Source organism: Hypomesus nipponensis, chromosome 11 (assembly GCF_054491055.1).
Source record: "Hypomesus nipponensis isolate SF chromosome 11, ASM5449105v1, whole genome shotgun sequence".
Taxonomy (NCBI): domain Eukaryota; kingdom Metazoa; phylum Chordata; class Actinopteri; order Osmeriformes; family Osmeridae; genus Hypomesus; species Hypomesus nipponensis.
This window is the reverse complement of record NC_140371.1, coordinates 14479333-14495909: the sequence shown is the minus strand read 5'-3', so window position 1 is coordinate 14495909 and position 16577 is coordinate 14479333. Positions and strand designations below refer to the sequence as shown.

At 41.7% G+C, this 16577-nt stretch overlaps 1 protein-coding gene across 1 annotated transcript; it reads right to left on the bottom strand.

Annotated features, from left to right (window-relative positions):
* Positions 1-14325: 14325 nt before the first annotated feature.
* On the bottom strand, positions 14326-16577 carry prokr1b (prokineticin receptor 1b). The gene is made up of 2 exons (XM_084710252.1): positions 16108-16577; positions 14326-15019 (listed from the first exon to the last, which is right to left on the bottom strand). Exons 1-2 carry the CDS (start codon positions 16575-16577, stop codon positions 14326-14328), a joined length of 1164 nt encoding a protein of 387 aa, XP_084566378.1.

Below are 16577 nucleotides of genomic sequence, written 5' to 3'. Positions count from 1 at the left end.
AATGACAAACGTGTTGCTCTTCGTTCCAGTGGGAATGTGTTGTGTTTGACAGCACTGTTCTCCTGATGGCAGACTGACCTGGGAGTCTCCTCCTCACATTCTGAATTTACACATCTCATCAGGATCTGTTCATGTCTCGAGTCTGACAAGGGCCACCTTCAAGTCACAAGCAAAGAGCCTGTGCATATTTTTGGCTGTGTTCATGCATGATCACGAGTTGAACACAAGAGGACAGTATACACTAACATACGCTTCCTAGTGGACAGAACAAGCTTGAATATTATTTGGACACTTCTGTCCAACTGATCTGACAAAAAACAGCCTGGGGAGGGAGGTTGTTTGTATGCAGCAGGCCACCATTACCACCTTTGATATAATATTTGATATAATATTCTTACTCAATCTAAACCATCTCCCTGATTGGTAACAACAACAAAAAAGCAGAAGCTACACTATATTTTCCCAATGGGATGCACCTGAAAACCCTCTGCAATCCCACGCACAGTATACTCATTTAAATCCAAAGCCTTCAATAGAAACCCACAAGTGAATCAAGCGTAACATGTTGCCGTCTCCTTTTCTCTTTGATAGACTGCACAAAGGAAGAGCATTGAATAACAGGCCTTGTCGCGCTCTAAATATGACAGAACACTGTTCAACTTCTCGGCTCAGCTGGCTGATGGAGGGATTGATAGAGGGGTAATAAAATACATGTGGGTTAAGATTTCTCACAGGAGAGTCATGAGTCTGCCAATGGTCCCTGGGTTGGTGATTGATGACAACAGAACCCAGTCCAGTCAGTGAATGAACCGATCCAGTTTTCTTATTGTATGTACATGTATGTGTACAGTATGTTTGTGTGTGAGTGCATTCATGCCTGCACACATGCATGAGTGTCAGTTGTTTAAGATCCAAACTTCACAAGAGGTGAATGACAGGCTTTACAGTGATTCAGAGAAAGGTCTTGCTATCCTGGAAAAACAAGAAAAAAGGTTTTCATCAATGATTTCCCAGCCTATAGTCAGAGCAAGTAGAAGGTCAATAGACCATGTCATTCAGAGAAGGATGATACACTTTGCCACTGTCGAAGACTGTGGCTCCTTCAGCTTGATGAAACTGTGAAGTTCTACCTATCTCTCTTTTGAATCTGAATGAAGGGCATCAAGGCAGAAGAATGGGATATGTGAAATTCACTCATGTGGCAGAAGGAAAGTATTTTCACACAGGAGTGTATTCACAGACAGAAACCAACATTGTTCTCTTGTTTGAATGTATCTGCCAACTATAAAGGGCCAGGGTAATGATCTGTTCTCAATTATTCCTCTCTTTTCAAAAGTATCACATTGAAATAAACTTAAAGAAAAAAAGTTTGAGAAAAGTTTCAATTGGAGTGTCCTAAATTGAAAACCTATTCTAATAAAGAACACACATTTCATCTTCCTAGTCTATGTTTGGCTCTCAAGAAGGCTTGTCGGTAACAAAGATCTGTGTTGCCTTCAAAGTGGATGAGAGAATTCTGAACAGGTTTACTGTGAAGTAAGTGTAAAGTCAGTGACTCACAGCTGTAGTCTAGACACAGGAAGGTTTATTGACCCAACTCAAGAAATAATATTGCAAACGCTTAAGATTCTTTCTCTTATGATTTAAAGTTGTATTTTCAAACACATTCAAAAGATATTACAAATACTTAACAAATGAAATACAGAACAAAATGGATGCTGTATTAATACAAAATTAAATACACAAAAAAAGGATTACCTTTCGTTAATCATTCATTCAAACATTCTTTCAAATACTCTAAATACACATTCGTCACCATCTAGCCTGAACAATGCTAAAGTCACTTTTGCGTTACTGTAATACGATTATAACATAACATGCAGGATAAAACGGCAAATAAACATAATTATCTAGTCAATGATATCCCCTTTATATGAAATCATCTCAATCTTTAATTGTTCATGCTTGACACCCTTTCATCTATAATGATGAGCTTTCTCCACTCCTCTCTCAATAACTTCCTTGTTAGATGCCTCCTCTTTTGATGCTTGTTATGGGTGTAAGTGAGGCTGTGAGTGAGGCTGTGAGTGATGCTGTGAGTGAGGCTGTGAGTGAGGCTGTGAGTGAGGCTGTGAGTGAGGCCATGAGTGAGGCCGTGAGTGAGGCCGTGAGTGAGGCCGTGAATGAGGCCGTGAGTGAGGCCGTGAGTGAGGCCGTGAGTGAGGCCGTGAGTGAGGCCGTGAGTGATGCCGTGAGTGAGGCCGTGAGTGAGGCCGTGAGTGAGGCCGTGAGTGAGGCCGTGAGTGAGGCTGTGAGTGAGGCCATGAGTGAGGCCGTGAGTGAGGCCGTGAGTGAGGCCGTGAGTGATGCCGTGAGTGAGGCTGTGAGTGAGGCTGTGAGTGAGGCTGTGAGTGAGGCTGTGAGTGAAGCTGTGAGTGAAGCCATGAGTGAGGCCGTGAGTGAGGCCGTGAGTGAGGCTGTGAGTGCTCCCAATCTGAGTGGCTCTTCAGTACTCCATAACATTGAGAGCGGACGTCAGAAAGCCATTTCATGATGCAAATTCTCAACCAAACAAACTATGAATAATCAGCAAGAGCAGTGGTTGTATCAAATCTAGGGGCACAACACTGTGAGAGTAAAACACAAGTGTGAATCGCTTAAAGCAATACTGGCCCCGAACCCTGGTTCAAAGGAAGCTTTGAGATGTACAGGCTCCAAAAAATGGCTTGCTATAGTGTGTCTGAAATTGATTAAATAAAAAAAAAGAAAGATTCTGAAGTCTCAAGGAGGATCTGAGAATGTACCCTTCAGACTGTTCAGCACTGCGTGTGAGAAACACTGGCAGTTTTACTTCCACGTAAGAGTCACTGGCAACAATTTATTAAGGTTACATTACCTACCATGAAGCTACATAGCTATACCTATAAGGAAAACAATGTAGGTACATACAAATTGCTACATCAAAACATGGAAGGAAATGTTAGCGTGATAGAATACAAAAATATATATATTAAGTAATTCAAATTTTGCAGATCGATTTACTTTATCTGCCTTTTAAAAATTTCCGTTTGCATGCAGATTTGTTCAAAATATGAGATGCAATGTAGCTGGAGTGGAGTCATGAACAATCTTGAAAGACTGGTCTCAGAGTGTGTGCTTGTGTGTATATGTACTGCATATTGTACAATATCTTTGGTATGTGCATGTGTCCTTCATACATCTGTGTGTCAATAGCCACCTTCTCAATCCCCAACCCCCCAATGGGTGTGCCAAATGCACAGTGTTGCATAGTGCACAGTGTTTCACACTGGACTTAGGTGCTGTAGTGGTCCTGGATGGAGTAGATCACGGCAAATGTAATGTAATCTTGGGATGAAATTGGCTACATGCTTGGAAAACAGTTCTACTGTATTAAACTTGTTATTCTGCACTATTCTATTCTTCTGGCAAAAGGCAGGGATGATAACAACCTCATCTCAATACACCTTTATGGTCCTGTTTTTACAAGTAATCACTCACCTGATTGTGTGCATAATGTAGGCTCAAACCATTGACGACGACCACATCTAGAAGGATCTTGTTGTCTGGGGAAAGGGAATTGCATGGTCTTCTACTTTGGACACATAACCAATCTGGTCTGACTCTACTTTCCTGGATTCTGTAGATGAATAAATACAAAAAATGCATTTTTCCCATTTGATACCAAATCACAATTTCATCTTCAAAGTTGTGGGGGAAGACTATAGGCATACCAAAACAAACCCACAGGCATACATGATAAACTCCTAAATTCTCTTTTTTCACTGTAATGTATGGACATTCAGCAACCCCTTGGGCACTGAAAAGATCTCTCCACACAGATGTTTTGAAAATGATATATACTGTATATACTGTTTAAACATTTAGTCTATAAACATCAACTAGGTAGTCTCCTTACACCTTAGGTAAACAGTTTTTCATCAGGCAGGATGAATAAGACATTTGAAACACATACCTAACCCCTAAACTCTTCGTGTCCTTGATTCAGTTGGAGTCCGAGGGCAGACTGTACTGCTGCTCTTTGGACCCACAACATCGCTTTGAATTGCTCAGGTGTTCCGGAGACTTCAGACGAAGATGCACTGACAGCCAATGATAAATATTCCCTTACAGTTACTTGACGTAGAAATCCCTAGCAGATGCTGACCATCTCCATGACTCAAATTTTGTATCTCTAGATCAATGAACTTCCATCTCATCCAAGGTGAAGTTAGGTTGTCTTAATCTCTTCACAGTTACTTATTTTCACACAAACCCCCAATTCTACAACCAGGCACATGATTGGTTATTGGGACTAGACAAATTACTTCAAATATTCAATTTTTACACTTCACAGGATAGCAACAATCTCACCGACTTCATAATAAAGTGACTGTGCAAGACACCAAACTCGTTCAATTTTGCCCAGATCTTCATATGGTACCCAGAAGTGTTCGAATGATACCCTGTTGATTCTGCAAAAAACTGGAAGAAACAGAAGAAATACTCACAGGTATGAAAACAAAGCAACAAGGACTGAAATAGGGATCGGACATATATATACAGGGCAAGGTAATCACACATGGACAACAGCTGGTCTGTTGTCCATGTGTGGTCAAAACAAGAAGCAGGTGGTGCAGGGAGCCAAGAGAAGGAGAGACAAGACTGGGACCGGAACTCACATAAGACTCTCTCCCTGTCTTTTCATTGTTAAATCAATGTTCATTGTTTAATCAATGTTCAATCATTGTTTAATTCAAGAGAGAGAGAGAGAGAGAGAGAGAGAGAGAGAGAGTAGAGAAGAGAAGAGAGTAAAAGTAGTACAAGAAACAGACTAAAAAGAAAGAGGTAGTGAAACAATAGCAAAAAGGGACACAAAAACTAAGAAAGAGAGAGAAGTAACAACATCCAGGAAGTTTCCAGTCTGGACTACATTCTAAAGTTATAACAGAGGGGAAGGGTGCGGAGTGGGGCTGGACTGAGTATGAAAATCTGGTAGTTTCCACATTTCGCACCCACTCAGCATCAAAGATGCCCTAGCCAGACACTCTTGTTTCTGTGCAGCAAGAATGTGTGTCTGAGAGAGAATGTGTGTGTCTAAGTGCATGCTATATGTTTTGTTATGTTTATAGCACAAGGCCCCCGGCATGGTCTTGTATATCATGATTACAAGAGGACTAATCTGTTCTCAGATGAGTGATGCTGAGAGACAGCGTTCACATATTTAATAAAGTTCCATCCTCTATAATCCCATAACATTTTCTCTCTCTCTCTCTCTCTCTCTCTCTCTCTCTCTCTCTCTCTCTCTCTCTCTCTCTCTCTCTCTCTCTCTCTCTCCCATCCTCACTGGTACCTTCATAGACAACATTGTCCCTCACCAAATGTGTCTCATCAGTTACTGTAAGCGATGTAACTACATCATGCCAGATAACGTACCAGAGAAGATGCTGGACTCTTATCAAGCTTCAAAGGAAATAGTGTTCATCACTCCTATTTAGACTGTGATTCAGTTCAATTTAGGGTGTGTGAATGTGCACATCAGATGAGATCCATCTTTACAGAACCTGTATGATGTTTGCGGACATTAGCAACAATATCATTGCCAGATAAGATGTATGCAGCCTCTGTTCCAAGCTGTGGGCATACATCTAGCATTCTTCCTGCTGAGGTGTAATGTGGCCACTAATGGATGACTCTTTTGCAAGGGTTTCTGTGCTCTTTTGGTCATTTTATTTTAATTAATTTGAGAATCTTTCCAGATCTTCTGCTAAGTGCCTTTGTGTCAATCGGAGTGACCATAGGAGACCTGGCTGAGAAATAAAGTGACCATGGACGCCTCCCCAGTTTTAGAGGGTGTTCTCATTCCATCTCCTGGCTTTCATGCCACGATAAGAGGATACGTCCAAATGTTACAAGCCTCAGGGAGGAGACCTTGTGATGCCAGGGCAACAGCTGTTAACTGACCGCTAGTGACACAGACACTAATGGAGCACAAGAACAATGCGCCGTCCAAATAGAAATCTACCCGCAGGTATATAAATGAATTGGGCATATACGGTTAGGCAGGCAATCTTGTGCAACGGCTGCAAATTTGAGTCTTTTGTAACGGATGAGAGAGAGCATATAAAACGACACATAGATGAAATTGAAAAGCAAATGTCACGCATAAATAGATTTCCACAAAAGCGCTAAATTGAAAAATAAAGATGTTAAGAATCACAGGTCGCTATCCAACCGTTTACAAGAGACCAGAGGGGATATTAAATAGTTCATATGTGCCTGAGTCCAGAAGGATAAGGGATAACTAGGTTGGGATGATGCATAGCTGCTGCTTGTCAACTGACACCGCGGTTCTAACTGAAGGTCTGTTGTTAAGCCAGTCATGGGCTTTGGCAGCGGTTGACTGTGCTTCATTAGCCTCTACGTGGCTGACCTTTCCATGGTGTAAACCTTCATTTATTGGTCTTGGCATATCCTAACAGCACAAAGGGAGCTGGTGCAATTCACACCAAGATGGTCAAATCAAAAACCAACATTTAACCTCAGGCAGTGCCCTTGTTGAGTATGTATTTTTTCATGCATTCACTGGTGGTTTCTGTGCTTTGGTTCCGCAATGTGTTCCCTTACCTAGGGGTCAAGGTGATGCTTCCACAGCATTTCACATGCTGATGCCACGGATAGAAAATCCTGAGAAAAGAGATTTACTTAAAGAGTGAGAGCAGGGATGAGGAGAATTAAGTAAGAGACAACTGAAGAAAGTTAGAAATAAACGTTGTCAAGAAGTAAGGAAGGAAAAGGGTGGGAAGGAGTATGGAAGGAAGGAAAAAAAGAATACAAGCAGGGAGCACAGTTGGCAGAACGTATGTAAAGAGAAAAAGAATAAAGGGAGTTACAAAGGAAAGACATCTGCATACTTTGGGTTCTTGGAAAACCGCTCTGCAGGCTGCATCCAAAGTGCCAGTAAAGTCAAATTTGCCTTCTTAGACTAAATCAGAGCTGACCAGCATCTAAAAAGGCCAGTATACTAATTAGATGGATGATGCCATGACTTTTCATCAACCATTTCTGCATTGGGACATCCAGAAAAATAACTGAATTTCCCCAGATGTTCTAAGAAAAAAAGTCTCAAACTGTTTCACTGACCTGATTGTGGTATTCCTTATTGCTCTCACTCTTTAAGAAAGAGTTCTCTCTTCCCTCCAGCGATGGAACAATCTCATAATTATCTTTGGATATATACACAAAATGTACACATTTTGTTGACAACTCACCTTAAAGACATACACCTTAAGCCTTGGATAATGACATTTTAATAACATTTTAATATAGATTCTGTTAACTTACAAAGTAACATCAATGTTAAGAGTCTTTTTTATCCTAGTCAAGGTCATCTCCATCATCCCAGAAGGGCAATTTGTTGCACTGCCGCCAGTAGATAAATACAGTCATCATCTACAATCAACACCAACACACAAACAATTCACTGAAATTATGTGATTAAATTCAAAAGGCCAAAAGCAGTAGGGACAAATTGGTTCTTAAAGCTATTGGTACTGCATTTTGGCAGATTGTCTGTGACTAGATGGAAACAACCTGAACTGAACCAATACAGTAGGTGACTCAGGTCAGCAAAGACTGGGTCTTTTGAGTTTTGCCATTTGTAAGAGTCATTGGATTTGTTGTTTCAATTGTATTGCACATTCTAACAATTCCTTCTAACCTGTTCCTATTTTTCAAGGTAAGTGACTCAAACCAGCAAATAGAAAAGGTGGGAACAGACTCAATAAAACAGTTAAACATTCCAATAAAACAACATTAAAACATAGAAGCTTTTGAGAAACACTGATGGGACTTCAAAACAACAGCAGGATTTGGTTCATTAGGTTTATTTCTATTCAATTACTGTTACCAGATACTTGTACTGTTTACAATTTCAACAGTCTGGCTCAATAACATCACAAAAAATGGGGGAACATTTTCTAGAATGGGACTGTTTGATGAATCTCTTAAATTAATGTTTGTGATTAAGGTTTGCTTTTCATGTCAAGAGCCGCATCATTATGTAATAAAATGTTTGACTTCAAATTCGGTTGCATGGTAATTGCCTCTGAGCATCTAATTTTAACAAACTCTGAGACCCAACAGTATGTACTGTATCAATGTTGCACTACTTTGGAGTTTGAGAGAAAATGTAGAGTTCTAATAGGCAAGAGCAGAAAGCCCCCAAAAATTGTGTTTGACCAATTTCTTGGCATTTCAATTCAGTGCACTCATTTGCCTCCACAGCAAACCACTTGACTTCAATGGAAAACATAACACATTTTAAAAACATGATTCCCCCTGATCTATGTCCCCTTAGTAAAGAAAATAGAAAACAAAAGATGAGTTTGTATTTCTAAATAAAGACAAGTCACAACAATGTGACGCCCAAAAAGTATATTTTGAAACCCCCTGATGCCAATGCACTCTCCAGCTGTTTTCATGTGATTGTTGTGAAAAGTGGTGATTAAAAACCCCAGTGGAATGGCATGTCTTCCACTGTCACTTCTCTGAAGGCATCAGGAACTCTCAGCTCCCTCCCAGGGCAGCTTCCACAGGGCTGACACCAGCTGAAGGGCTTCTCTGTAAGTCCTTGGGGAGCAACAGAAGCCATTTCCTGATTTAGCGTGTTGACAACGGAGGCGCGGCAGACCAGAAAGTAACGTCAACTCAGACAACAGAGTCCTCCAGGACACTATGTTCCCGCTCTGCCCTGGTCAGAGTCAGGATGAGGCTGGGGGAACTGATGTTGTAGCTCAGTGGAGAACCTGGAAAAGCAGGGGTAGAAGCAGATAGCTTAGCAGATCCTAAAACTGTTTAGTTGTAAAAAAAAAAAGAATTATCTGTACTTTCATGTATTTATTCATGTTTTTTTTTTGGGGGGGGGGGGTGGAACAAATGGAAGATGAATAGATAAAAGCACCAAAACAACAAACACAAGCAAAACTTTAAGGCGTTATTTAAATCATTAAAAAACTCTAATGATAAACATGTGTGCTTGACATTAGCTTCTATGCAAAATCAATTGAGGTACGGTATTTATTCATTGTACTGCTCGTGCAAACAAAATTTAATTTATAGTTAGGAAAAATAGTCTTGATTTTTTCAATCGATGACAGGCTGCCAGATGCAGCTCATTAGAGAAAAATGAACACATTCTAAAGCTGCAGACATTTCCATTGCTTATCGCCTCCTGGGTCAAGGGGTTAGCAGAAAACATGCATCGCTCAGTTATTGTAATTTTGTTGTTCTGCATGTTGTTGGGTGAGGGCTATGGGCTTTCTCTCTTTGATACCCCATCCATCTTCTGTTCCACGTTCGAGCTACTGTTAATGAGCTTGTCAATTTAGATTTGTCTCCCATTTGGAAGACAAGATTGTTGGGCCCATCTTGTATACTCATGCAATTAGTCTAACACGGAGTATGGGGTTTTAATATTGGCCAAACAACCAAAATGATTCCCCTAGGTTTAATGGAAAAGGGGTAAACTGAACAGTGCATCAATTTTTACCAAATATGCTGGAATTGCCGTTATTTGACTCTATGGGTTAAATCAGAGCAAGAATGGTCAGACTAAATTAGCATATGAGAGGTGGGGGCAGGGGTCCCACCTGGCATGCAACAGTAAACATTAATGTATATTTAATTTAATCATATAGTAACAGATTCAATTAATTCAAAACTAAACCAAGAAATTCCAGTGTATGTTTATGCTTTTGTCAGGATTGCTTTAAAATCAAGTGGAAATTAGCACGTACTGAATGTACATTCATCCTTTTCAAATGTAGCCTTCACATGCCGTGGTATGTGTTCTGGCATCATTTTCATGTGTTCTACTCAGGTCCTCTGTGGCCTAAACTGGCCCCTGAAAGGCTGTCACAGACAACTACTCAATTCAATCTGGTCACCACTTGATAGATGTCTACTCTGCTTGAGAGCCATGAGAAATCTCACATTTGACAGCAATCACAGTTGGAACTTTACAGTGGAGGGAACAGTTGGAGGGTAATGGTGGCCTGAAATGATCTCTTGATTGGCAGCAAAAGGAGAGAACAAGCTATAATTAACCAAAGCTTATCAAGATTCAGATTTGACTGCTGTTCTGAGTGTGAGGCATGGTCTACATTAACACAACACTGGTGCAGTTTTTGAGTATGTAAGTCTGTGCTAGTAGAAATGAGTTTACATGAGAGGTAGAACCATTGATCTTAAGGATTAGGAACAAACTCTCTTTGTCTTCAGTGTAGCAACAGATCTCGGTGATGTACCAGCAGACAATACAAGTACTGCAGGCAGAGAAGCTCAGGGCTGGGGAACAGATGCACACTAACATTTAATTAATGGTGCACTGTTGAGCCGTGCCCTTAACATCAGCAGTTATGCAACCATTACTCCTATCAACATGGCCCCAAAGATACAATCTCACCTGTTGCCCATCGTTGCACTCTGAGTAAAGCAAGGCTGTCTTTTTAAGCTCACAGTCATCTCTGTAATAAACGACCAACAAGTGGCCCAGCTGTGTACTAAAAGCTATTCGTCTGCGCAACATGCTGGCACTTATGTGTAGTTTTAAAAGCCTTGCAATGAGTAACTGGTTCTTAGGTGTGTAATTAGATAGGATGAAAGATTTTGGGTTCACCCAGCTTTGAATGCAGAGTGTTAATGAAACCTCATGGAGGTTGTGCACGCATCTAAATGATCTGCCTATGTACGCACAGAAACACTTACTATTTCACATTTCTGACACCCACCAGTTTTCTGAGCTGTGCGTACAGTAATAGACAATTATTGAATTTAATTACACACAAGAGAATACTGATTCTCCCATTGGTCGACGCTCCATCGTCAGCAGCCTCTTGGACATTAGAAGATCATTGGATCCTAAGTACAGAGAACACAAGTATAGTCAGGAGACCTAATTAGAGTCCGGACGGCATTGAAATTGATTTTGAAGATTACGTTTGTTGGTAAGTGGTTGGGTAACTCTGTCTAGCATTATCTGTTCTCTCATCACAGTGCCAGTTCATTTGAGCTTGTTGAGTCTGACATGTAAATGTGACTCAACCACAAGATATGGATTTCTCTTACAGATAGTGCTTCTGTGGTTGAGTACCTTTGAATTAATTACTTTGATGCAGGCATGGTGTAATTACTAATTGCCAAGGGATGAGCCTGCGCTGACAAAGCAAAAGCATGCCGTCTGGAAAGGGATTGTGGTTGTGTTATGGAGTATTGTGTGCCATAAAATGGGGACTGATGACATTAAAGGAGATATGTTACTTCCATTAATGTTGGAGCTACCTGTGCAGTATGTATGCATTCGATTGTACCTACACAGTACAAACACTCACCCACACACACATACAGAGAATGTATCTAATGCAAGTTGATCACAGCCTGGGGCCATGGCGACCTTCTTATGGTGACCCAGATTGGCCCATAGTGCTGATGCTGCTCTCGTAGCTGTACAGGCGGACAGTCAGACGGGTCGGGCGGGTCAAGAGACAGCCCAGCTGGTGCCACCAAAGATGACCAGTGCAGAACACAGTCTGAACTGACAACTGTGCCGGTGGATTCGGCGGTTCAAAGCAGCGCTGAAACCCTCCTTTTCTGTCTTAAGGTCCTACTTTTAAAAGCTTGTGGCTTGTTTACTGCATGTCCAGAATGAGACTGCACTTATTTATTTTGACATCTGGTATCACATCTCTGCCAGTGTCACCATTTTTACCCCTCAGCACTTTGCTGGCCAGCAATAAATGCTCACACATCAACAAAAGCAATAAACAGATTAGTGGAGTGTGAATACACATAGTGGTATTGTCATCTTACGTTAATGTTGTGAATTTATCCTTCAGTGATAACAAGAAATGTCTAAACGGTTTTAGCAATCGGTATCATAGGGAGATGGTGAGGAACAAAACATAGAGCCTGGCTAACTGACAGCTGAGCTTACAGGGGTTAATGCAGAGACTGATGTGGGCAATAAACACCACCAATAAACAGTGCATGCTAATGGAAAGAAAACAGCCCTTGGCTCTGACTGAAGGCCTCAAGGAAGATTAGTATAAAGAATGACAAGCCTCATTAGCGGTCAATGTGCTAAATGTGCTTCCAGACTGATGAATAGTTATAATGCCAAATCTCATTGACACTTAAACATCTGTGATGCTCAGAATGGAGGAGAATGTGGCTTGGTCAGGCCAGGGCAATATTGAGGTATGGTACAAATAAAGTAAGATGTAAAATGCCTAGATTTAAGTATAACCTGCAACAACATTGATCTGTGAAAGCTGGTACAGGATGTGGAGAACAGGAGCCTCTCTTGATGAAATGGGTCCATACTAAACGATTATGATAATATCAATAACAGTTATTCAGGAGGAGAAGTTAAGGGTATTATACAGTTACAGATGTGTGTCTGTTATGTAATCCAGGACCGTTTATTTGATTACCCAAGTGTATATACGTGTGTGTGCGTCTGTGTGTGCCAAGTTTCTACATACTGAGGTCTTTCAGAGCTAATCTGTCTACTGTTGCAGAGTGCTGACCTGCCAGTGTCACTTTAACCTCACTAGGATCACTAAAGGGGAACAGAATAAGCACTCCCCACATCTAGGGGAGGCACAGATTCATGTCAAGTACAGTCAATTGATCTTCAGTGACCATGGTCTGGACTTCACGAGGTAAGAAAACAGATGTACGTTTGGTGATGTTGTATGTAGACATTTCTCGAGTGAGGACCTGCACGTGCATGTTATCTCATGATAAGAAACACATTTTGTGATTAAAAGATACAGAACAAATTGCATTTCAGTTAGGCTCTCTGATCTGAGAATACACAAGTGAATTGCATTCTATTAAGCAGGTGTTACAATTGAGAAAACCAATAAATGTCAGTCCAGGCACCAGCCATACCATTAAGGGTGGGATAAAACACAACTTGTGTTTTGTTGCATTACTGCGAAAACAAATATATTGTTTTAGACAAAATGTCCACTTGGTTATGAACTGGCTATTGTGGCTGGATTGAAATGAAGAGGAACGATAATAAACCCATTATTGTGCTGCCCGACTGAAACATTCTTAAGAGAAATCAGGTGTGCTTCAGAGAGTCAAATGAAGGTTGGAATGGTTGCATATTCATGCCTTAGATCTGGCCAACTTTGGGGCTTTGAAAACATGTGGATTGACTAAAGATAATCAATGCACAGTACCAGTCAAAAGTTTGTGTACATTTTCCCATGTGAATGGGACAGTTTGTGTCCAAACTTTTGACTGGTACTGTACATACCTACAATAAGAGTAGATAACTCAAAGAAGAGTTATCCAATCCAAATCTCCTACATTTTCCAGGTGGTATTGTGGTGTGTATTGAGTTCAGCCTTTCACACAAACAAAGTAATCCCGAAATGGAGCAGGAAGGAAAAATATCCGTCCTTCTGTTCTGTCGCATGTCGTTTTAATAAGCACACTAAACATGCAGTAGACAACAAAAAGCAGGCAAATGTAAGTACTACAGAAACATTTCCATACAAATCACAACAGGAAAATAGCAACACACTGGATGGACATTCTACCATGGACACATTGCTTCTATTGATCTGTAAGAGAAAGCACCGAAAAGAAGCACACAAACAGCACAGAGAACATCCTGTTGTCACTGCTTTTTAAAGGCCAAGTAACAGTAAATACCTTTGAGTTATGGTGCCTGCATGTGGTATGAGGTGAGAATGTCAAAGAAAATATTACTGGCATTGTAACGTGCAGAGTAAAAGAAGGTTAGAATATGAGAGGCCAAAATTATGCCAAGATTTAGGATTCTAGTAAGTCTCAAAGTGTTTTTTAGACTGATCAAAACATGTCAAAGGAACATAGAGTAGTGATGCAACATCTTCACAGATTCTGTCTGACCTGAGAGATCACAATTCAATTACGAACATCCAGTTGTTGAAAAAATTGCATTTTGATACAATGAATTACGTAAGCAAAACATGAATGAAAGTATAACACTATAAAAGTTGCATTTTGTACATTCATGTTCAACATAGGCCCACTGTACATTAGATTATCATCTGTATCCGACAGTGTAATTGAACACACATTTTCGAAATTCAAATCAGCTTTCTGTCTTCCACAGTAATATAGTATACTCAAAATAAAATACACCCAAGATTCCTCTCCACAATATAATTTACACAGTCTCTACCAGTAGACCAACATCAACTCAACTGTGAAACAGTTAAGTAGAAACAGTTTCATGATTCCTGATCATTCCACCACCTCAGTTACCGGCATGTTGGAGGTTCTCAGCTCAGTCTCATCCACCATCTTGTTGGGTGCGTACGAGGACCTCCAGCGCAGCAGCACAATCCTCTTCAAGTACTTGACCGTGTTGTTCTTCACGCTGACAAAGCAGAAAGTGTTGATCATGCTGTTGCTCATGGCGATGCACTCGATGATGTAGAAGGCCACCAGCGAGTTCTTCTGGCGGGAGATGAGTGTCGGGTGGAAGTCCCGCAGGATGGTGAAGCCGTAGTACGGAGCCCAGCACAGGATGTAGGCGCTAAGGATCCCGATCAGCACCATCACCGTCTTCCTGCGGCAACGCAGCCTCTTCCTGATCTGCTCCGTCTGGAAGCCGGGAACGCTCTTGAACCACAGCTCCCGCGAGATCCGAGCGTAACACATGGCCATGACCACCACGGGCCCAACAAACTCCAAGGCAAAGACGAACAGGAAGTAGGAGCGGTAATAGGCCTGCTGGTCCACGGGCCAGATCTGGGCACAGAACACCTTGTGTGTGGTCTGGGCGTCGGCACCTCCGCGTGGGTACATGGTCTCAGAGGCGAAGTAGGCAGAAGGGATGGAGATGAGGATGGGGACGATCCACACCCCTGTGATCAGGCAGTAGGCTGTCTGGTACTTCATGCGTGGCCTAAGGGGGTGCACGATGGCCATGTACCTAATGAGGGGAGAATGGAACAGTTAGAGGTTGCTCCAGCCATTCTGTATGCCTGTGATGCCTTGCTTTCTTCTTTCTCTGCTTCCGAATCTTATCACATTTATTTAGGAGCTGCCAAGAAAGGTCAGTTCTGGGTTTCAAAGCTTTACAGAAGTCATCGAACAAATAATTGTCAGTACAGTCTTCTCTCCTTTTCAAAATAGGTAATTGTACCTAAGAAATACTTAGCGTACAATATATACAACAATATTGTGGTATATCAAAGCCTGCAGAGAACTGGAGGTCAGCCTGTGATGAGTAATCTCTCTAACTGTTCTGCTGGTGAGTAGGCTAATTCAGATTGATACAGTTACTTGTGATGGCTTTCTAGTTCCAGTTTAAAATGGATGAACAATAACAGCCAATATGACATGATGATATCTTACATTACCTGAAACGACAAAATTCATTATTCAATATTGTCATTCAATATCGTTTTTTCTCTAGACGTTCTTTGTGTATCGTGTGCATTGTGCTGAAGCTGCGAATGGTCCCTGACCTAGGAAAGACACTATGCACCGAAAGGACGTTCTTACAGTAGCTAGCTGTATAACACATATAACCCCAACAGCACATTGTCTCTCATTTACACACAGTGTTCCTACACTGAAGACACCAACATACTTGAGATGCTGGGCTTTCATCAGAAGCACCTGTGGTGAGAATTAGCCTCCCTGTGGAGCTGCTTTGAAGTACAATTTGGCAGGAATACAATGAATTTCCCTTTTTCCTTTTGTGGGCTTCAGTCTGTGTAATTCAAATTCTATTGAAAAAAGGTTAGTCCTTTTCTCTAGAGCCCTACCAGGTCAAATGTACCTGCAGTCACAGTTTTGACCTTCTCTTCGGCCTATAACAGTGGCAAAAGAAAATGCAATAGAATGTATGAACATCCACTGGCCACTAGAAAAAAGATTACCCCATGTTTACGTACAACAGGTCAAAATTGCATTAATGCACGTACAAACACTTTCTCATTCACACACTCACACACACACACTCACAGCCACACATGCCTGACGTAAGATGGCAGTCATCTTGGCCGCACCCACCTGTCCACAGCGATGGCCAGCAGGGCATTGGTAGAGACATACAGAGACACAGTCCTCAGGTAGTTCACAGAGGCACACAGCACCAGACCGTGGTCCCAGGACAGCTGCTTGACCACGTAGTAATCCACCAGAAACGGGCAACACACCACAGCCACGATGAAGTCTGAAATGGCCAGGTTGGCGATGAGCAGGTTGGTGAGGTTTCGCAGCTTCTTATAACGTGCCAGCGTGGCAATGAAGAGGAAGTTCCCGACACCGCAGACGAGCATGATGCAGATGAGGACCACGCCAATGACAATGGTGGCCAGGAAAAAGGCCTGGCCCTGTGTGGTGTCCGGTAACTCGTCATCAGAAACGGTGTAGTCCAGGTCGTACTGGTCCAGGAAGGGGTCCTGCTCGCTCCCCAGGACTGTGCTCTGCGTCCCTGCCACGTACACTGCAGCCAAGTGACTTGTGTTGGAGTCTCCCAT